Raw genomic sequence first — 24,227 nt, 5'->3', positions numbered from 1 at the left:
AAAACTTAGGTTGTCACTTATTGTTATTCTTAACCCAGCATATTTTCAGCCCAGCCAGGACATCAACATATCTTCATTATTTGGCAGTGACAAAGGCTACTGATTCCAGCCGTATTTATTACTTTCCTTCTCCAAAATCACAAACCCAAATTGGGTAATAGTCAAAGAGAGAAATTCTCCTCTCTTCTATCCTAATTTAGGGAGGAGAATCTTTATTTCTTTTCAAACCCAAAGGCACACATTACAAATTTATCTACTTTCACTTGATCAGACTAAAGACGAAGATAAACATTTTCAGGCTGGTGGTCAAAAGTGTTCACTCAGTACTCAATGAACTTCAAGACCAACCAGCTATAAAAGTCACCTAAGCTAGGCAGCCTTCACCGGCCTCTTTGGAAAATAGTACACATTTTTCTACTAAAGTAGACCATAAATGCTTATTGGAAATGTCTGTTTACATCTCTGATAATTAACACATATTTTAATTCAAACTATGGATTAATTTATGCTTATAAAATGCTAATTAAAGAATATGACTATTAGACTTCCTTTTTTTAAATTTCTACTTAGTAATATTTTCACAAATAAGAATATGAGGTTAAAATGATCCTTAATGTTCCATCTAAAATGAGACCTATGCATTTTAATGGAAGAAATAATGCATAAGAAGTTTCTTTTGGTTTACTATTATAATTTGTGCTTAATTTTTTTACTAAGAAAAAGTAGTTCATATAGCACTGATTCTAATATAGAAAAAAAGTGAAGTTATGTTGTGCTTCTCTTAGAGTAGAAGGTGGAACTATTTAAATTTAGAACAGAAAAATGAATTTACAAAGTAAAAATATGTGTCAGTGATGTCATAGTCAAAGATCAACTACTGCTGAGATTGGCAATGTTATATCTCTGCACAATTACTCATATTATAATGGAAAATTTTCAAATAAAAAGTAAGAACACAATATATAATGAGGGCAGAAGTCACCCTAATTATTCATCTTTGTATTCCCAGTTAGGTACCTGGCATGGTGTCTTCACTGTAATTGATATTCAACAAATATTTGTAAAACGAATGAACAGGGAATGAATGAGGAGAAAATAATAAATAGCTCCTCTGTCCCCTGGGAGTTCAATGCACTACTTTCTTTTAAATTTAATTAATCCTCAACGTCCTTGTAAAATAGCCAAAGGGAAAATGTATTTGCATTACATCTGAAATTGATGGAATCTGTGAGAAGGGTCAAACATCTTCCTCAAAGTAAATAAAGAATTCACCCTCCGGGTAGGACCAAGGAGTTCAAATCTTTTCCTAGGTGGAAGGCTTTCAGTCTGATCCCCTGATGCATTAACCATAAGAATGCTCCTCAGTCTCTTCAGGATAAATCCCTGGGACCCCTGAATGTTGCCGCTAATCCATTCTCTCTACCATTCATCTGCTGCTTTCCAAGCTCCTTTTCACTTCCTCCTCCTCCTAATCTACAAATTTCCAGGTCAGCCCTGATGTGAAGTGCTCTATCTTGCTTCCCCCAAATGTACTCATGCTTATCAGACCATATGCTCCAATGTTCAGGGGGGAAAAAAATCATCACACTTGCATACAAGAGATCACTTGCATACACACCAGTGTACCCACATTTGAAAATACCGTTACTATTCTGTGTTCATCTCTGCTGATCCACAGCTAAGCAAGTAGTAGGACATAAATATATCCTATCTTCATTGTTCATGAGGGTACTGCTTATGAATTACAAGACTGATACAACATTTACATGACCTAATTTTGAAAACTTAAAATAGTATAAGGCCTCTAGGCTTAATTTTATAATGGAAAGATTCAAGGGACACAAGCAAGCATAGACTATCTCTGCTGAGGGACACAAAATTTTTTTTTAACTTAAAACACCTGATACTAAAAATGCCACATTTCTACGTTTCTGCAGTAACAAGGTGGATATCACATTGAATCCCATTTCTGTACTTTCTCTCCAGCAAGTAGAATTAATATTAACACATGAACTGAAAATGTTAAGTGACTATAAATAAGCCCAAATGATTTCATTAAAATTTAGCTTAGCAAAATGTTACTTTCATATACTTCGTAAAAAAACCTTTTAATTCCTACTCAAATGCAATGAACAACATATAAGCAAAGGAAGTAGCATCAAATGTGACTGCCCTGGCCCTCCTACCCTTGGTGTGTATTTAATGACGCTTAGTTCAGATCTGGGTTTCTCCACTCAGGAGAAAGAAAGGATACACTGATACTTGGGAAAACAAGTTTCTAATGGCACAGCCTTGCTCTAGCAGCAAAATTTCAACCATCTATCTATACACTGCCATCTGCCAATATGACAAATGGTGCTATGTGCAACGTTTATACTGCTTTGTAGCCAAAGCTCTAAGCCAGAGGGTATGAAATAATAACCATAAAATCAAGCACAGAAGAAAGCAAAACATACAAAATGGTTTTAAACCATTGAAAAATATGTCACAAAGCCATGTCCTTATGTTCCCTCAGATTCCTGAACAAAGTTTGTGCCGTTTTAAACATAATTCTAATAAGTGTGGTTGTTTAGTTTCCAGTCACATCATAATTACAAGTAAATTAAAAAAGAAGAATGAGGTGTGGGGAAACAGGACAGAAAGTGGGGAAGTCAGGATTGGAGTGTTCCTCAAACAGGTCACAGTAACCACCAGAATAGTTTCCCATTAATAACCACACTACACAGTTTGCTTTTTCCACCTAGTCCTTGAACTCACAGACTTTCAACTTCAAGTTGAAAGAAACCCCATTCTGATTCTTGACTCGCCTTTATAACTTCAAAACAAAGACTTGAATTTTATTTTGGATCAACTGCTTCACAACAGGTTGAAATTGGAATTAAATTTTACATGAAGCTCTTAAATAATCTGAGTTGTAGGCATAATGAATCTGTAAACTTGCTGCTATAGATATCAAAGAGGAATAGTCACCCTCCTTTTTAACTGCCTGATGCTAATCCCTCCCATTTCAAGCAAACAGGATCTAAAAGACGCTTAAAAGTAACTATCCACATCCAGGATGATGAAATGACTTTTGCCTCATAGTCAGTGACCCAACAGCCCCTCAAGAATGAACGAACTGGATTCAAAGCCAAACTCAATTAACATTAAGCCAATAAAAGATCATAGATACTAGGAAAATAAATCTAAATTGAGCAACTGTATTTTATTGAAACATTTTTAATGAAACAAGAGATGACTTCAATATGACATTAAATTCTTGTCATTTAAAATTTCAAGAAAAAGTAATATTTTATAATGGGATCAGATGTATCTGATTCTTCTAATATCAATGGTAATACACATTCCTTTTAGTTGGAACTAAAACTCACCCATATCCAATTATTAGTGAAATGATATATAAAAATTAATTTTAAAGAAAACCAGAGTCTAGTTTTTGAATTCATGAAAAATATAAAACTCAGCATTTTATCAAATTTCAACCATTTGAAAAATTTCTAATACACTTAAGGTATTCATGTGCTTTTTCAAGTAGGGTGCCAAAAATAATTTTTGCTTGTTTATTTGAAATGACAATGCATGACTTTTAATGAAAATCAGGCATGCCCTCAGGACCTAACAAAGGATACAGGACTGATGGATTTGTGCCAAATATATCAAGAATTTAAGTCTGATTTTGTAATTCTGCCCTCTTACCACATACATGGCTTCCAGGATCACTTAGAAATGAACCCTTAGAAAGGGGAAGCCTTACTGGAATATAGAAGGCATATGAAAATGAAACATACTTTATGAGACACTGATGTTTTCTTTACCGAGTGTATTTGATCAATATACACTTAAGCAAGTTTCAGGGGGGAAAAAAATCAACTGATTTGTTGGCAAATTGGTATTTCCCTAAAAAAAACCGATGTCCTCTGGTTTTAACTGTGATAACAGTTGCTCTTTAAAAACTGTAGATGTGTGCATGTAAAATACATATTGTAATAGACATGCACGCAGAGAGAGACAGACAGACGCACACAGATGGCTTACAAATGACCTCTATGCTCATTCACCCTTCCCGTTTCCCACTCTGCCTGTTGTACCAGCTCCAAGAGCCCTGGGAGTCACTGTCAAAAAAGAAAGCACATAGGGTGTGAGAAGAAGGGAGAGTGCCGTGAAAAATAAGAACAACGGGCTCTGATCCAGGGTACTGGAGGAGGCAGAAGTGGTAAGCCTAGTGATGAATATCTGGTCCCAAAATAGCATCTCCCACAAAATCTGAAGATTTTTCCCTTTATTAGATTGCTTAAAATTAATTTAAATTATCAAACAGATACTTTAATTAAAATGTAAATGTTGAGGCAATCCAGGCTATCAGGATGTATAAAGTTATTCTAGCCACCTGTTCTTTCCAACAACTTCTCTAGCTTACCTTTTATTTGAAGTATGTAAGAAATCTGCTTGGGACCAAAAGGTGAGGGGTAATTTAGAAGCAGAAATTAGAAATTATTTGCCTACCCCATATTACCTGTTCAACATGCCTTTGTTTGGTTATTAAACTTTCTTGACTACAAGACTCCTGTTTTTAGCATATCTCTAAAAATATCTATCAAAAGAAACTACCTAGCCACTATGCTAGGAGAAGCTGTGACACTTGTCTGTCAGTGTTAGTAAAGGTGAGAATTTAGCCCTCAATAGAATATTTCACCTCCTTTGACTGTCACCCCTGTGCCACTTGCACTGCAAACCACTTGTCTGTTGGGTAAAACTATGATACAGCCCTGAAATAAAAGATTTTTTTTCCCCTATAGAGAAAGTTGTTACATGTCAGACAATACAAGAAAAGTCAGGAGGAACCGCCAAAGGTATCAGAATATAGGAAGACTCTCTAAGGGTTGGGTGAGGGAGGCTGATACAATATCAGGGACCTGCCAAGAGAAGGGCTCTTGTGGAAAACATGGTTTAGCTGATTTTCCAGAGAAACTACTTAATTTTCACTACTACACAATTCTATGAAAGAGGAAAAAAAACACAAGGTTAAGCAAAAAGAAAAGTAGATAGAAACAATTTTTCAAGTTAAAAAAATAAGTTATAGATGAAGATAAAGAATCCAGAATTTGGGGAAGGAAAATCATTATCACTGGAATGCTGTGGTCATCTGATAATGGCCAAAAGCAAGTGGAGACTCTTTCGACTCCAAAAATGATGGTTTAGGTTTGGACTTTGTGACACTGAAGAAAAAAAAAAAAAAAAGGAATAACATACAGTTATATAATGAACATATGCTACTGCTATTTTTTTTTAATTTGTGTACATACTTAATATAGTTTTATTAGAAGTTGTTATTCATTGATAGTGTATCTTGCAAATGAATGCCTTTTTAAATTGAGAAAATTTTGCATTTCCAAATCAATCCAACCCAAAAAAGAGCATTCCCCCCCTTTATTCTGCTTGCTCATGAGGTCTAGACCAGGAATTAGAATCAGGATAGGTCTATGAATAATTATATCAATTACTGCCTTTTCTGTCAGGCCCTGTGCTGGACATTGCAGGAAAGGGTTAACTCAGGCCTTGGATGTTCAAACACTGCACATTCCCAAGCAAGGTCTGTCATTAAGACTGGCCCCTGGCCAGTTCCTAGGAGATGAACGCTGAGCCCATGGAAGAGTCTGCCCGAAATGAATGTATTCGTGCACCTATTGTCTTGGTTTTGCACAGATAGTGATGCTAACAAATGTGATTTATGGTAAACACCTGTTCTTTGCTCTGTGGCTGGAGTGTGAGCAGCTGAGGTCTGTCACAAAGGTGCAGCATGCCTATCCTACTGACCCTTAATAAAAGCCCTGGACACCAAGGCTCAGGTGAGGTTCCCTGGTTGGCAACACTCTGCAAGTGTTGTCACACATCATTGCAGAGAAAACTGTGTCCGTATGACTCGGGGACAAGACACTTGGAAACTTGTGCCGGCTTCCCCTGGACTTTCTCCACTGAGCCTTTGCCCATTGCTGATTTTAATCTGCATCCTTTTGTTAGAATAAAATAAACAGTGACTTAATAGCTTTCTGAGTCCTGTGATTCCTTCTATCGAACCTCAGGGCCCCTCCGACCCTCTCAAACATATTATCTAGTTTACTCCTGAAAACCCTGGAATATAACTACTGCCATTTTACAGATGATAAAATCCAAATTTAGGGAGGTTAAGTCATTTGACTGGTTGGTCAATAATGCTATACCGTACTATAATGTAATGGGTTATAGAGAATTGTTTAAATAATCTTATATCTACACTTGCATTGTTTTGACTAATATAAAATACAATTTCATAATCTTTAAAAAAGACTATAATCTGTAAACACATTCTAACACATTTATTAACAATTTTACATATGTCCATGACAGTTCTAAAAGCATTAATGTGGTACCAGAACTTTTAAAAATTGTATGATGTCTCATGCTTACCTACTCTTACCCTCTAAAAAACATCTCTACGGTAATTCAATTCTTAATGCTTCTCATCTTTGAGAACCATGTGGGGATATGTGTGTGAGAGAAAGAAATAGGTACATTATATTCTTAATGTTTGCAAATGTAGTTTAGAATATTATATTTGTATGTTGGGAGGGCTTAAAATGCATTGTAATTTCAATGTTTTGCAGGTTTGTGCATATATGTGCACAAGAGAGAAATGTTTCAAATATAGTTTCTGTTGAAGTTCAGTATTCAGCCACAGAAATATCTGATAGCACAAAGTCCTGCTTGGTTTTATCTGAGACGTGCAATGGAACTATTAAATACTGTGTAACTGTGGTGACTAAAATTCTGTAGACATAGAATTTTTGTACTAGTTACTGATATTCCTTGGAATACTATTTACTGCTTAGCACAGTTTTATAATCTACATTTGAACAATTTATAGATTTCTAAGTCAAAACTGTGATTTTATTCTATATAATAAGCTAAGTGCTTAAACCATAATACAGGTTACCTGCTTTGGTTTTATGCCAAGACACTTTTATTATAAACAGCTAATTTTACACTTTCATGTCTTAAATGCATATGTCTCTGTAATATAAAAAGAAATCTTTAAACTTTCTATGGATTTGAATCCTTACCTAGAAGTTGGAACAGCCTTGGCAAATACCTGCCCTTTTTTTTTTTTACTGATAATTTTCTAAAACAGACTTTATTTTTTAGAGTGGTTTTAGGTCACAGTAAAACTGATCAGAGTAATCAGAGATTTCCCACACATACCCTTTACCCTTACATATTCATAGCCTCCCCTATGACCAGCATCCCCCACCGGAGCGGTGCATTTACTATTAATGATGAAACTACACTGACACATCATTATCACCCAGAGTCTATAATTTACCTTAGGGCTCACTCTTGATGTTGTACATTTTATGGATTTACACAAATGCAAAACGACATGTATCCACCACTGTATCATACTGAATAGTTTCACTGCCCTAAAAATTCTCTGCTCTGCCGATTCAGTCCTTCCTCTCCATTAACCCCTCACAACCAATGATCTTTTTATTGTTTCCGTAGTTTTGCCTTTTCCAGAATCACATATAGTTGGACTACATATAGTATGTAGTCCTTCAGAATGGTTTCTTTCACTTAGTAATTTGCAACTAATTTTCTTCCATGTTCTTTCAGGGGCTGATAGCTCATTCCTTTTTGGTGCTGAAAAAATATTCCACTATTGTCTGGATGTACCACAGTTTATTTATCCATCCACCCCCTGAAGGATATGTTGACCGCATCCAGGTTTTGGTCACTTTGAATAAAACTCTATAAACATCATGTGCAGATATTTGTATGGACATAGTTTGCAACAAGTAACTGCAAGGCATGTGACTGCTGGGTCATACGGTAAAGTAGGTTTAATTTTATAAGAAACTGCCCAAACTGTATTCCAAAGTAGTAGTACTTACATTTTGCTTTCCCACCAGCAATGAATGAGAGTTCCTGTTGTTCCACATCCCCACCAGCATTCTGTGTTGTCAATGTCCTGGATTTTGGCCATTCTAACAGCTGCATTTTGATTTCAAAGTACATTTGAAATGTAACATTTCCCAGAATACATCCCAAAGGCTGAAAACACCGTTTCTTTTTTTTCTTTTTTTAAAAAAACCCTTTTATGAAATGACTGCCCTAAAGTAGCTTTTTCTCTGACAACTGCCTACAGCTAGAAAGAATTTCATACATATTGGACATCAAAAACTGATGATACTAAACATTTTAAATTAATGACATAGGAAGGCAGCACAGAAAGTTCATATTAAATTAAATTAGTATGATTTCAAAAAATTAAGTTTAAAACCTCTCTTGGCCAAAGTTTCATCAACTGGGGACCGAATTCGGCCAAGAATATGCAACTCTGAAATCATTTAATTGAAACTCACTGAAATCACCATTCTAGGCTGGTTTTCTCTTAAGGATAGACTGATTCAAAAAGAATCTAGAAAGAATGTGTCTCGCAGCAAATTACTCAAACTTCTTTCTTAGTTAGCTAAGAATGAATATGACCAATCACTAGAGAAGTCATATCGTAATAATAAAGGAATGACTACTTTTCAGCTGGAGGGCCTAACTTTTTTTTTTTTTTTTTCCTGCTGCATATCTAGCTGTGGTGAATTTTAATGAGAAAGGATGACTGCATCAGCTTTTATCCAGGAAGCAGATTTCAGTCTTCTGCTTAGGTCTCACTTGCCAATATCTAAGACTTTGTTCTTGAGAAGATCAATGACACGAATACATGTAGATGAACAAACCTATCATCACAATCATAAATTCACTGTTAAGATCTTGCACACTGACTTCCAAAGAAGAAACCTAGAACTTATTGGATTCTCAGTACATTTGAGGGGCCACTGGTGTCTCTGAATCACAAAAGTATTCATATCGGAAATATATCAACCATCAACCACTAACATGAATCATTTTGAATATAGACCCGGCTCTGTGTCCCCAGGAAGGCACGTTAAAGCAGAGGATTCACTCTCCATTCACGTGTTACCAAACGTCATGGGGGGGCAGCCTAAAGTTTGATGCTGACAATGTCTAAAGAGGGAGTTTGCTTTCTGATGCATGTTGAAAACATTCTGAGAAATGTTATAAAACTCCTTCAGTAATTTTCTCATGTGGTCACTGGGAGGAAAATGATTTTACAGAATATTTTTAAAATGTAATTCACCAAAGAAATGAAACATTTAAATAAATCCCAGATTTCCCTTGCTACGCACTTCTCCAAAATATACTCCAACAAAGACGGCTTGAGGAAAAGCTCTAGCAATCACAGCGGCAGAATTTAAGAGGACATAATGAGTACTTCTGCTGCGTGGAACCATTATCTATCTCCAACACTTCCTTATGGGCCTCACTTCTATTCGTGTGCCAAAGAGGGCCCTGCTAACTTCAGTCCCCTGATAAAGAATAGTTGAGAGTTCTTGTCATAAATGAATTCAACACAACTGAGGACAGAGTGAAAGATCCGGTGAAATAAATCCTCATGTAGAAATGTTGGTGGCATGAAATGCCAAGTGCCTTTAACTGAAGCTTCCCTTGTCATAAAGCAAGCTCTGTAAAAATTACTGAAAATAAATTCTTCAGGGCTCAGTGTGAATTGGCAATTTCCATTTATATTACACTGTTGTTTACTCAAAAACTATTTTTAATGAATAAGACTCAGAGTTTGCCAAAGTGTTTTCCACAAAACAACTCTCTTGAGATGTTCCAGATCTGTAATTAAATAAGTCTGAAAAACCCTGAATACTTCATTCACCTCTTGGGTATGCATAATGCACACTAATATATAAAAGGCTCTAAAAAGACAACCATTAAAATTGTTTAATATCGTTTTAACTAGGCCTTTCCCAGACATATTTGGCCACATACTTAACATCTAATTAAACAGTTTGGGAAATGCTACCACATAATATACAAAAAATATTACTGTCATTTAAGAAAATATTAGAGAATACTTACTATATTCTGTTCAGTCAAAAGAATTCTAGTCTTTAAACAGAATATAAATTTTTGTGAGCCTTTTTTTCTTCTTCAGCTGTACCCTTGATATGTGGAAGTTTCTAAGTGAGGGATCAAACCTGAGCTGCAGCTGCAACCTACACCACAGCTGCAGCAATGCCAGATCCTTAACCCACTGCACGAGAGCAGGTGCTCCATGTGTGTGACTTATTTTATTTGACTTACTATTCTCTCTTTTACACAGTTTTATCCTGAGTACTATTTTTGTTTGTTGTTCTCAAATTTTGTCTGAACTTTTTTCTTCATAGGCATGAAAGCCTAACAAATGTAAAGTAGTCTCTGGATCAATTCTGTACTTCAAGCGTAGTAAATCTTCTATAAATCATTCTTGGATAACAATCTGTATTTGCTTTTAAACAAAACAATGATGAAAATTCAAATGACTGCAGCACTTGAGAATTGGCGGACAAATCCTAAGCACACTTTCAGGCCACCGGGAAGGTCTTTACAACCTACATTTTAGAATGTTCAGAAAGAAACCATCCTGGTTGCTAATTTCTATATAGGAAAAATTGATCTGACTGCATAAAGGTTGCAGTGGATGTCTTCCTTTTAAATTTAACATTGAATAACTTGCACCCTCCATTTAATATGGAGAAGGTGTCAGCCACAAACCGGCTATTAGCAATATGCAGATAAGCTACACTCAAAACTTGCTGCTATTTTGTAAGAGGCTGGGGATAATCTGTTTATAACCTCATCCTATCCTATCAGATTTTATTTTGTCTTCTCAATCTCACCTTTTTCTGCTCAGGGTCTCACTCTATCCTCTCCTTGTGCATTAATGTATCAAACATTTTCACAGAGATGCCACTTGTGGTCAAAGAAAAGATTAAGTGAACCAGTCTTTGTGATAAAAAAAACCATGATCTTGATAGCCAAACCAAAAATGTTATGTGACACAGATGTTTTTGGTCAATAAACATCAACAGCTATATATGCTTAATGCACTAAATTAATACAAATTGCTGCTGAGTGGAGAGATTGGGTCAATAAACAAGTAAGTTAGTGTTTGGAAGGCTGAGAAACATATATGAATGGATGGGGAAGGTGGCTCCTGAAAACCAAGAATGGGATTTCAATTTGATATGGAGAAAATGTTACTTGCATTTGAAAGTTTCTAAGCAGGTAAATACTATGATTAAATTATGCCAGAGAGTTCAGGTATAAATGGACTGGATGGGTGAGAAGCTGTAAATCAAGTTTAAGATACTTTATTAAAGTAACTGACCTTGGTCCAGGTGAGAAGGGCCCAAGTGTAGACATGGGAAGGGATGAAGGTGCCAAGAATGGTTTCAATATAAGAGCGGGTAGAGCTTAAGAGATGAAGATGAAGGCGGGTTACATAAAGCCTGAGACTGTGGTTTCCCCGTGCCAGGCTCAAGTGATGTGATACTGACCAGAGAAAGGCTGGAAGGAGAAGCTTCATTTAAAGAGGAAATGATGGGTTGTTTTGATGTATTGGCTTGAAGTACCCAGCATTTAAGTGAGATGACTAGACAGAAAACCTAAATTATGTCACAATAAAATAGGAACGACAAGCCTTATTAATAAAAACATATTTCCGATTAGTCTTTCCTCTGGGTACATGCATGGAAGACAGGCTTTCAGAAATTTAGAGGATGAGAAAAAGAAAGGTTACATGTCAATAACTTGATTAAAATTCCATATTAAGTCTGTGGCAAGGGTCTTAAAGCAATACTTCTCTTCTGGAGCCCAATCTATCCAAAAGCAGATGTGCGCAGAGAATTACAAAATATTTTTAGGACTAATGAAATTTCACTTATATGTGTCCCCCCTTCACAACGTCGCCACAGAAATGATGGGGAATTTAAATGGATCAGCCCAATATTTGCATAAGGTTTCCACAGCCAATGTACATAATTTGCCCACTTTTTTAATGCTTAGCACTGGGCTCAGGCACTTCCCCTGCCAACCAGTAGATTTTCAGTATGGCCCCTGGCAGACATTCCACCGGCAATAGCAATTCCTTCCCATGCTCAAACATTCCCAACTATTCTAGTCATGCCAGTTCAAACAATGCCCTTTAAGACCTTATATAAACATTGACTTACATGAAATATACCCTGACTCTGCTTCTTACTAACTGCAAGTTATTTAAATTATCCAAGCCTCAGCTTCTTTAGCTATAAAATGTAAAATAGCTGACAAAGGACCTACCGGTCTTCTTTGCTGCAAACACAGGATGTAAAGTGGGCAAAACGCACAGCAGAGACTATTCCCAATAAATATGATTAGTAGTATTATTTTAATCCATGGAATAAATGGAGTTTAAATTTTTAAATATATAAGCTTCCATAAAGTTAAACGTGGGTTAAACTGGTGGTGATTTTAGATAAATGGCTTTAAAACTCATTTTAACAATGAAAACTTTTTCAAAGAAAATGCTATACTACAAACAGAAAAGAGCTAGAGCAACTGTAATTTACAAACGGATAAAAAAGCCTGGCTCTCATTCACTCACTCAGCTTCCTTCATACTTCCTTTTACTGGACACCCCAAACTTCCAAGGTAGGTTCCTAGTGCTACAAGGAACACACATTTTTTTCAAACCATCATTTTGGATAATAACTGATACAACCAAAAACTATGGAGAACAAGTCCCCACTGCCAAGGGGAACGTTCTAATATTTTATTTTAAAAAAGGATGATTCTTTTCATTCTAGCACCTTCGGGAGCATTTGATGGTCTCAAAATAATTACACGTTTCAGGAATTTAGAATGAGCATGTACTTCTTTCATTATGAAAATAGATGAAATCTTTCTGAGATGATGGGATGACTTCTCCACCTTCTCAACTTTCCCCACCCTGGCATTCACACAAAAGCCTCCTTCCTAAGAAAGTCAAAAGAAAACAAATGTACTTCAGCAATCAAGTGGATTGTCTCTTTCCATAGCATCCAATGAGTAAGGGACTATGCATTGGGAGCCCCAGTGGATTAGGACCCCCAGAAATGTGCCTTGATAATCAGAAATGGTGATTTTTTTAAGCTAAATTAACTACTTTTGTATATTCGTCAGTGTACCACAGTCCCCATAACTCTCTATTATCCTAAGCAACTGCATTATCTATCCCCAGAAAGCAACCGAACAGGGCAGAGAACAGGGTTTATAACTTGGGTAAGCAACTTCTGGATTCATAAGAAATTCCATTCTGCATGACATCACAAGATTGGGGGCTTTTTGAATTCTTTGAGTACTTCTATACCTAGTCATTTGGGTTAGGAAATGACTCACCTGCCAGAAGACCTTTTAGCCTTCATTTAGTAATTCACTCAGTATCTACTTACTAAGAAAATATATAGTACTCAGCAGTGAGGTAGAGGCTGGACAAACTGCAATGAACAGAACAGACTCTGCCTCCCATAGGCTCATGGTCAGACAGATGATCAAGTAAACAAGAGCTAACAATATAACGTGACAACATGTTTTCAGAAACATCTAGCAAAATTAAATAGAGTAGAGGATGAGGAAAGACGTCTCAGAGGGAATTTGGCTTAGCAAAGATTATGAAAATAATCAATAATGAAAACTGACTAGGGTTGAGAAGCAGGAGAGGTGGGAGGTTAGGATGTGGATGGGTGTACAAATTCCCAGGAGAAAGAGGAGGGAGCATATGATTTGAGAGACCATGGGGTGCAATTAGTAGTGTCACCTACAATGCTCCAAAACAGTCATGTAGACAGAAACTCCTAAAAAAAAAGGTGCACTTCAAAAGCTATCAATCCACCCATGACCACATGAAAAAGTGTTTATTGATACAATACAGGCTGATGTGGGTTGCATATACAGCCAACTCTGAGCACTGCACTAAATACAGCCAACTCTGAATATTGCACTAATATGTTTTTAATTTATTAATAATTTCTAATATAAGCATTAGATTTCTTATCATAGATACTCCATGACTGGAAAATGCCAAAACCAATAAATATTTCTTTATTTATTTTAATATCCTTTCCAAAGGAAAGACATCAATATTATATTCTTGGGTGAAAAACAGTGAGGTCTCAAGAGTGTAATATGGTGTTTGGATGCATACATTTTATACGCATATAGACATGTAAAAATTCTGAAAGAATAATTTCTAATAGAAGACATAGAAACCATAGGTTTTTAAATTTTCTTCTGTTTGGCTTATTTGTTTCCTTTTTTTTTTTTTTAACAATCAGCACTTAAAATCTCAGTCATGTCTTCACAGTGCTCTCCTTGCTAAAAGCTCACAAATCAGGGAATCCCACAGGGGTCCAAGGCCAGGTTCTTGGGGCTATCCCTGCTCTCTTGTTTTCCTTAACCTCTGGTCCCAGGCCCTCCACCTGCTTCTCCATCACCTTAGTAGCCATCACCACCCACTCTAACCCTTCTGCTGCTTCTAACTGCACAAGTGCCTGCAGGTGAGATGAAGGGCTAGGCCCCCCAAAACTTTGTGGTCCTAAGGAGTTTACGGTCAGCCAACAAGGGAGAAAGAAAGAGGCAGGAGATCACAGCATGACAAAGTATAAGGAAGGAATTACTTTTACATACACTTATATATTGCATACAGCTGAAGCTTCTGGTTTATTGTTCTCAGCACAACGCTGGAATTGATAGGAGCCTAGGGCAGGCCCTGGACTGCTGATGGCTGTGTTGTTATTCCAAGGAGTCCAGGAATCAGAACTGGGACAAGGACCATTGCTACAATGAATTAATCTTGCCTTATATATATCACAAGTATTCAAACATGGAGACGATATTATAATCAATTCCTAACATTTAATACTTTTCTCATTGTTTCTCAACAATGAGAACTACAACTCTCAAGTAAACGGTCTGATTCCTTTTTTTGATGTTCAAGTGTCTCAAAGAGGTTGCTCCTAGAGGTTGGGAATACCAGTGTAGGGGAAAGGGCACAGGTCTCAGAAGTACGACAGGCAGGGTTTATAGGGCAGCTTCATCATGAACTGAGGAAACTTGAACATGTTTTCTAAACTCTCTGAGTCTCAGTTTGCAAATCCAAAACTGAGGATAACAACTCCATGAACTCTCCCATGGGGAGAACTAAGAGAACTCAGTCTTCCAGCTGATCATCTGCTCCCCTTCAAAAGTCCTCACCTCAAGTCCACCAGGCAGAGGAGCAAATGGTAACAGGCACTAGGCCCTGTGACAAGCTCTGAAGGAATGGCCAATTTACTAAGCCAGTGGCCAGCCCTGATACAGCTGCTTCTTGCCATTTCCTCTTATCCACAGAAGCAGTAAAACAATGTACATGTTAAACGAAATTTTCAGTATTATTTCTTTTTTTGAAGAGTAGTAACATGTAAGATTGTTTGTCTTAGAAGAAAATGTAATTATTCTTGGAAAGTGTCAGAGAGGAAATAGCATATGAAGCTTTATCTATGACTTGAACGAAAAATTATTCTTGAAAATTAATGTTCTCAACAATTTAGATGAAATGATAGTACAACAGAATTCAAGATAAGCCTGTATTATCTCTTCATGAGATGCCTACCTTTTTAAATTGAGAACTAAGTCTAGTTTACCCAAAATGACACTATTAATCGAATACGATAAGTACATTAAATCAATATTTGAATTTTAAATGCATGATTGACACATGGCAATGAGAAACACATAATAAATGTCAGATTCTAATGTGTTTAATACAGTTCTTGAAAACAGTATTTTTTCTTTCCAAAAATTTATTTTCTGCCATTAGCTACAGGGGAATAAAGGCGTAATCATTAAAGATATTATTACTACTATACTAAGACAATCTTTTATACATTGCTTTATTTTTCAAGCTTTTGGGAACACAAAGCGGTCACATCAACAACTGTACCAGTTATTTTTCTTCTTTAAAAAAGTAGGCTATTCCCTATTAGACATACAAGTCCCCCAAGATTTAAATCAGGGACCGAAGAAAAAACTATCCCCTAGGAAGATGACATAGAAGAGGAAACATCTCTTACTTTAAGTGCAGTCACAGCATTTGTTCCTACCGTGAAAACTGATATTATCTCAATTAGTTAATTATTCATCCCAACATCCAGGCCCTGCTCTTGGAGGCATTCACACCTTCTCCACCTCTTGTAATGTTAACATTAGTTCAGTAATTCACTGATTAAAAAAAAAAATCTTCCTGCGGTATCTAACAGATCTTAGAGATTAAGTTCCCCCCTCCTTGTACAGATAAGTAACCTGAGGCCAAAACAACTCAAGTATCTTATTGGAAATAATAAAGCTGATTAGGTGAAAAGCTTACCCAGGACTTTCTCAGTTCACACCTCTCAGAAGGGGAGCCAAAACAATTGTGAAGCAGCTATAACTCAAGCAGATATTAACCTGACTACACAGGGAATGTCTTCAGTAGGCCACACATATTAAAATAACCCAAGAGCTTATTAGTCATACACCAACATCCTTCGGATAGTTGCATGAATTTAGCTGAATCTCCTCTAATTTAATTATTCTCTTTATTCATACAAAAATGATGGTACTATAGGACTTCCCCTGTGGCTCACAACAAAAATGATGGTACTACAGAAAATTGAGAAAGACCCTGATTTTATTCTCCTCCAATAAGCACATATTATTTATGTTTTATTCTCAACTATTAAATCAAATCAATATACCAATCCTGAGGCTTAGGCATACTGTGCATATGGGAAACTGGATAACTGCTTCAATGAAAGCTTTTTTAGGATGCACACTGCAACACAGATCCTAAGCATTTTTAAGATTCGTATTAATTCCAAGCTTTTAAAAAATGTATTTCCAGAGGAAAGGTTCTTTTGGAATTTATATGTTCATAAATGTTTCCATTAGCTAAGAGATATTTTGGAATGTGATCAAATCATATTGAAAGTCAAGCCCTAACTTCAAGGCTAAATCTCTGACAGTTCTTACATGTGGCCATGGTTCTTTAAAGTCTCCAAAAGACACAATAGGGAGAAAATTCTACCTTCCAAGTGAAGATAGCGAGGTATATTTTAATGCTTACTTTTCAACTCTTTCTCTTAAACACAAAATTGAATTTGGGCTTCTTTCACACCATTAACAATTTAGTATTTACACGTGCATCTCATTCTTCCTACTCTAGAAAGAAGTTACACACGCTCAAGCTACATATAATTCCCAAATTCTTCCCAACTATGAAAACTCCTTTAAAAAAAAAAAAAAGTATGGAGAATTGGCAGACTGAATGTTTATGTCAACCTTCAGAAAACATGTAAATGTGCAGCCCCAACTCATCAGAAAAATCGTCACATGTGGATCAAACTATTCGGTGACATCTGATGCCTTTTATGCCCAGTATTCAGGTTTTGTACTCGCCTGTGTCAACCCCTAAAGCCTCAAAAGCAAGCTACTACCGTACAAACAGCTTTAACACGAAGAGTGTGAGAGTTCTCTGCTTTTGGTCTGCGATGTGATCTTAGAAACACTTGAATCAAACACAATTATTTCCCCTCTGCGATTTAAAAGCAAGGGACCTTGGTTTAGCATGTGGCCAAAGAACAGCAACAACAGCAGAAGAAAAAGAAGAAAAAAATACCCAAACACGGAACACGGTAAGAACAAAGGAAACACAAGCCTCTGAACAGGAAATGAAGCAACTCTATACACATAAATACCTTTTGGGGCCGCCAATGTAGGTGAAAGTAAAGGTGGAGTCTGAGTATCTGAAATCTGAAACGGAGAGTCTTGTTAAGAAAAGCTACACCTTGAGTGGATTTTTAACCCTGGTTATGACTTGGACCCCCTATCTGATGGAGCCAAGGGGAGGCCTGGCGGGGTAGGAGGCGAGGGCTGGAGAACCCCGAGGTCCGCTGTCCCGCCGCGCAGGAGGGGGATGCTCCGCACCCAGAGCAGGGTGCAGCGGGAGGCCGCCCCCCCGCAACAAGTGCCGGGTGCCATGGCAACGGTGGGAATTTCCCGGTCGGGGCAGCCGGAAGTGGCCCACGCCGAGCTCGCGGCCGCAAAAGCAAAATTCAATCCCTCTCCCCCGGGAGCAAAATGGACGAAAGGCGACCCCCAGGCAGGGTCGCGGGGTGCCTCGGGAACCCCGGGGATCCCTTCCCTTTCCGGGGCATTGCATTGCCAGTCGGAGGGGACTAGAGAGAACTAAAGGGGCCAGAGATCCGCACAGCGCTGCTCCCCGGGGGACCTCGGCGCCGGCGCAGCCGGCCAGCGCGGCGCGGCGCGGCGCAGCGCAGCGGGCTCCATTCCCTGCCGCCGCCACCGCCGCCGCCGCTCAGTCCATTGCGCAAACCCGGCGGGTCCTACCCGCTGGCTGGGTCGCTGCTGCTGAAACCCTAGAGGCGGGTTTGGACGCTCCAGGAGTCCACAGGGGCTAAAAATACAATGCACGGCCCCTCAGCCTAGACCCCCGCTCGAGAGACCAAGGTTCTGCCCCCAAAGCTGGTGGCCGCCCCACACAGGGGGGAGGGGAGAAGGGGAGAGGTTGGCGCCCCCTCCCCCTTTTGGCTCCCGCTCCCGCTGCAGCAGCTGTTGCCAAATGAACCCCGGAATGGGGACGTGCTACACCCCCCATCCTCAGCCACACACGTCGTGTCCAGAAAACTGGGAAAAGGGGTGACGGGCAGGCAGAGGAAACAGGCGCTGAGACTAAGGCTCTGGAAAGGCGAGAACTCACCTGCAAACAGACAGTCCTTCTCGGCTCTGGACTTCTGGATCACGACGTCGATATCCTTCTGAATTCGCTCTTGCCTTGAACACATCCCCATTAAATAAATCCCTGGAAAAGAAGCAGCCGCTATTTCCACCCCACTCCACCCCCCTCGCACGCTTCCAGCTTTCGTAAATATTCAGTTAAAAATGAAACCTCTGGCCGAGGCAGGGGCTGAAGGCGAAGTGGTTTCGGAAGTGATCCTGGGTGAGAGAGGAGGAGGAGGTGGTGGAGGTGGAGGAGGAGGAGGAGGAGGGGGAGGTCGGCTTTGCATGCCCAGATGTGACCGCCCAGCTGCTGCTTGCCGCTGCTGGATTCCAATTTCCTCCCCTCCTGACAATGGATGGTGATGACACGGAGTCTCACTTTCTCCCTCCCCCGCCCGGACCAACGGCCGTGGGGGGCCGAGGGTGCCGGAGTCGGCCGGAGAGCGATCACCGGCGGGGCGGCGGGCGCCGGCGAGGGGCGAGCCCCGCTCCGCCTCACGCGCACACACCCCTCGCGGCCCTCACGCCGGCCTTCCACACCCGCGCACACTCGCGCCCGCGGGCGGCGGCGGCTGTGCCGAGGCTGCTGCAGCGCCGCCCGCCGCAGACCCTCCCGCGCCCGCCGCGCCCGCCGCCCGGTCACCCAGTCCCGGCCGCGGGGGCTTTAATAGTATCCGCCATCCGGGCGCAGGCTGGATTCCCCAGCACGACCGCCGCTCGCGCCGGGGGCGAGTGGGAACGTCGGTAGTGAAGACTCCCCGGGGCTCCCAGCCTGCCCCCTCTCCTTCCAGCACTTTTATGAATTCGACTCCACTTTCGGAAGGGATTATGAGTCACATGGAAAACCCAAACCCGAGTGGCTGGGAGCGGGGAAAAGGGAAAAGAAATATCGTTTAAAATGGAAAATAAATAAATAAAACGAACAAATCCTTCCTTGTTGCCACATCAGGCAAGATGGAAAAAGCCTTGAAATGACTCCAGACGTACACTCTCCCGTGCCCTGACTGCCAGAGTCTTTTTCTCCCTGATGGAATTAGCTCAGCCCCTTCGGAGCGTCCTTTAGGAAACACAGCCCCTTTTGGGGGACTTCTACTTGCAGAGACTCACCAGTTCTTCCCTCCTCCGTATTTCCGTCCATGAAAAATTGGTAGAATCAACTGGTACGTGCCAGGGTCTCCCTGAAGGATGGATATCTCTTTGGCTTGCTTTAAAAATCCGTGGTTTTGGGTGGGTTTTTTGTTTGTTTGGCCAGTCAGTCACGGAAAGCTTCTACAATCTTGTTGTCTTATTTAGAAATGAGATACTGCCCTGACCCTCACTTTCTGTTCTGCCTAGGGACACCTTGGGCTGATGTAGCTGTTCTGTCTCTCTACTGCCATATGCCCTAGGACAGGCCTCCACCAGCACTTTGCTTGTTGATCTTTTCTCCCCTGGGATGGCCTCCCTGAGCACACCATGTCTCACTCACTTGGTTCTGCATCCCCAGTGCCTGGTGCAGTGTCTGAAATGTAGGAGGGAGGCTGAGGTGTTGGCTGAATATGTGAATGGTCCTGCCTTGCAGCCTTTTTTCTTTATGGATAGTTTAGCTTCAAACCCCTTCTTTATCAGTACAAGTACCCAAGAGTTGTCAAACTGTCTCAGACCCTTAATTGGTACAGTGCTGATGCTGACAGTGACAATGTGTTGTTTAGTAGAAGTAGGAACAACTGTGGTCCTTGAAGGATTCTTAAAGACTCTAGAGAGACAAAAGTAATGAGAGATCATATGCTCCCAACTCTTGCAAAAAGAAAGTTATCTTACAGAAAGAAAACACCAAATGATTTGTCATACAGCCTAGAACACACCATGTTAGTTGTGAATTGTAAGAGGAAACATTCCTCTATGTCACCTGGACCACTGCAGTCTTTGATGTAGGAGAGGCACAGTCACACACCTGAAATGCTTCCTGACCAGGGCAGGACAGGTTCAAGTCCTTCCTGGGGAATGTGGCTTTGTCTATGCCCCTTGGCTACCAAAGGCACTTTCTTCTCTTCTCCAGAACACTGAAAATCGTGTGTACTTCCTCCTTCCATTCTGTGCTCTAACTTGTCTAAAAACTTAAAATCTGTTAACTCACAAGAATTTATTTTCTAGTTGTCTGTCTCCCAGGAGTGCATTCCCAAAGTAGTGCTCTTACTACAAATAAATTTAAAATAGTCAAAGCTACCAATTTTTTGTTGCTTTGTTTGGTTTTGGATCACCTCTTGGTTTACTACTCACTCATAAAATAGGCCTTCTTGTAATGTCCTACATTTGATTTTTTTTCAAGCTTCACAGACTGCCCTGTATTTGTTAAACAAAGCTAACCTCACTCTGTTCATGCCCTTAAGGTATGATATATTTAAATGTTTTTAAGTTTTAAGGGATTAGATAAAAAAATAAAAACTAACCCTTCTATCTAGTATGCATTTCTATTAAGTTTCTCTATTAGAGAAAACAAACTATCAAAGCATCAGTGTTCCCATGCTAGATCTTTATGGTAAGATTCTTTAAATTCTGCTCACAGCCAGTATCCCATTTACCCTGTCTCATTTCAAGACTCTTATTTAAACATTTAGATTATTCGTGGTCTTATGAAAAACTATTTGCACCCTTGAGATGAGGTTATATCCCTGCCTTAAACACTTGTGTTTACACGAACACACATACTCATATAGACTCAGGAACATAGTGCTTAGTAAGCCCTTAATCATTTTGTTAAAAAAATATAAATCATTATCCGTGAGGAGAGAGAACTTCTGTGGTATGCCATAGGAATTGGAAATAATTATTATGTGTTGGAAGATAGAATCTAGCTAAAACAGTCCCACTGGTTTAGAAAAATGAACCAAAGCTAACAGATAGAATTTATTAGAAAAAAATATATGTTCCTCACCTATGCTAATAGATTCAACTGCAGAATGCAAGGTAATGGAAATGTGGCATTAAGTTCAATGGTGTGACATGGTTATTAATCAGTTGCATTTACCCAGAATGTATTAGCACAGCCTGATACTGCTCTAAGCGCTTTCCACATATTAACTCATTTAATTCACAAGAATCCTATAGGGAAGCTGTTACTATTATTCTTTCAATTTTACAAAAGAGGAGACTGAGGCACGAAGGGGTTAGTTCGCTTGTCTAAGGTGGGACCTAGATGGCAATGAACCTTTTCCTCTCTCCACACCTTTCAGCTGTTGAACTGAACTTTAAGGAAAATAAATGTTCAGAAGTCTCACTGCTGAGTAAACTGGCCCTGTTAATGGCAGCAGGCCAGGGTTAAGCCAACAAGAAGCCCTATAATGGATTCTGAAGGAGGCCTGGAGCCTATGGGCTCTCAAAATAGCCTCTTCTAGTGGCAGTTATATTTCCCTTTCCTACACTGAACTTCCTTTCCCAAATGAATTCCAGCCCTCAGTAAAGTCTTAAGTAAAAGCCTGCACTCTGCTCTTCCATAGGAATTAAGAAAAGAGGGTGGGAGCAGGATTAGCAAAGAGAACAGCCCCTTTTCACAAATGCACAGGGGTATCATCAGTAGCAAATGCCCATGGGAATACCCAGCAGACTCGGGACAGCCAGCCGTGGAAGCAGTGCTCTGATAATTTGCCTTTGGGATAGAATCAAAGTGAAAAGGGAGAGAGTGAGTCTGAGGGGTTGCCATGGGAAGGGGTCACCAAGGGCCTTTATGAGGAAGAAGGATTTTGAAAGAAATTGGAAGTCCCTGGAAGGAAAGCAATCTCAAAATTCTTTTCAATTATTAGATTTATATAAATTCTTCTTGCAGTTGCTCTGTAATGGAGAGAAATCCATAAAATTCAAAATCTCTGCTAGGCCCAACTGGCCTCTTCTGAAACAAGTGACTTTGGGCAATTCTTTCTCCATAAAGCAGCTAGTAATTTTGCTTTGAGAGAAACTAATCCTGCTATCTTGACCTCATCTGTTTGGTCTAGCAAGCAAAGTAGGAGCAAACCAAAGCCTTGACAATGGAGAATTTTAGGTGATTTGATGTGAAATTTGTCTGAATTTGATCTTTACCACACCTGTAACCTGAGGTCAGATGGGGCAGCACAAGGGTAGTATTAAAGGTTTACAGCCCTTTCTAGCAATCTTACTGAACTTAGCTACTACCAAAGCTATAGCGTGAAACCTGAATTGCTCTTTCTAGTTCCAAGGTTCACTTTAATTTAGTCCCATTTGTCCCTCATTAAACCTTAATTCCTATTTCTACCATAGACACATCCTCCACCCTATTTAGATTAGAAGCTCATTGTCCCATAGAAACTCATCCTTCTCAGCTTGCACTCGATCATATTAATTCTACTTTGTTTTAAATACTTCTCCTTTGTTTTTTATTTTTAAAAATTATTTATTTACTTATTTGTCTTTTGTCTTTTTAGGGCCATACCTGTGGAAATGGAAGACCCAGGCTAGGAGCCAAATCAGAGCTACAGCTGCCGGCCTACACCACAGCTCGGGGCAACGCCAGATCCTTAACCCACTGAGCAAGTCCAGGGATCGAACCTGCATCCTCACGGATACCAGCCAGGTTCATTAGCCGCTGAGTCACGATGGGAACTCCTGTTTATTTTTTAAAGTGCATAAATACTGCATAAATACATTCTCATGCAAACCATTTAACATGTGTTAGTACAGAGAATAAAATGTGAAAATTCCCATCCATCATACCCCTTATTCCAAAGGGTAACTGGTATTAACAGTTCTACAAGAATCATTCCATTCTTGCGTCCATATATCCACACACAAAAATTCATTGGTGTGTATATATATACATTTTAATTTAAAGGAATCACATAATACACATTGTTTTGCAACTTGATTTTTCCACGGTCTTGGAGAACTTTCTCGGTCAGTGCGAAGAGATCTAGCTCATTTCTTTTAGCTATTGCAGGGAAATTTATTGAATGAATGCACCATCATAGATTTTAGCCATGCCTCTGCAGTCATGATGGGCTTTTCAAAATGTTTTGTGATTAAAACAATTTGCAGTAAATGCACATTTTTATGCAAAGTTTCAGCAGTTTCTTTGGGGAGGATTGTTAGAAGTGGATTGATTGAATCAAGGCAACTGGCAATTTAAAAATTTGATAGGGACAAGCAAATTGCTCTCCAAGTTATCTTATTTATACTCCATCAACTGTTTCTGAGAATACTTAATTCTCTGAAACATTTCCAACAATAGGTACTATCAATCTTTCAATCTTGTTCTAACTGGATGGATGAAAAATATTCACCTTGTTTTTAGTTTTATTTCCCTGATTATCAGTGAGGTCAGGCCTTTTTTTTCAAGTGTCTATTGGCAATTTGTATAGTCTTTTGAGTATACAAATATAATTGAATATGATGGCCTGTCATAATCTTTTCTCTATTTTCCTGCTGGTTTTTCTGGCTTTTTATTATTTTTTCCTATGAGGCCTTTATATCTTCTGGATAGTAATACTTTTCTCTTATAGATACTCTTTATTCAGACAAAAGTTTTA

At 39.2% G+C, this 24,227-nt stretch overlaps 1 protein-coding gene across 2 annotated transcripts in view; it reads right to left on the bottom strand.

The window, feature by feature from the left end:
* Nucleotides 1-19,049, bottom strand: part of PARP8 (poly(ADP-ribose) polymerase family member 8) — a 180,546-nt gene extending 161,497 nt beyond the window's left edge. The window contains exons 1-3 of one of the 2 annotated variants that reach the window (XM_003133932.6): nucleotides 18,881-19,049; nucleotides 18,692-18,793; nucleotides 17,670-17,724 (exon numbers count right to left, since the gene is read on the bottom strand). In XM_003133932.6, coding sequence (XP_003133980.2) covers nucleotides 17,670-17,724; nucleotides 18,692-18,793; nucleotides 18,881-18,998 — 275 coding nt within the window. In that variant the 5' untranslated portion in view covers nucleotides 18,999-19,049. Of the gene's footprint in view, nucleotides 1-17,669; nucleotides 17,725-18,691 lie in introns of both variants that reach the window. The other variant, XM_085002221.1, reaches the window with a different exon arrangement.
* Nucleotides 19,050-24,227: the final 5,178 nt, after the last annotated feature.

This window comes from Sus scrofa, chromosome 16 (assembly GCF_054392235.1).
Source record: "Sus scrofa isolate SSC_HxYL_T2T_F1_AM1 chromosome 16, Sscrofa_HxYL_maternal_Yorkshire_Landrace_v2.0, whole genome shotgun sequence".
Classification (NCBI taxonomy): Eukaryota; Metazoa; Chordata; class Mammalia; order Artiodactyla; family Suidae; genus Sus; species Sus scrofa.
The sequence above is the reverse complement of the archived record's forward strand: the minus strand, read 5'-3'. Positions and strand labels throughout refer to the sequence as shown.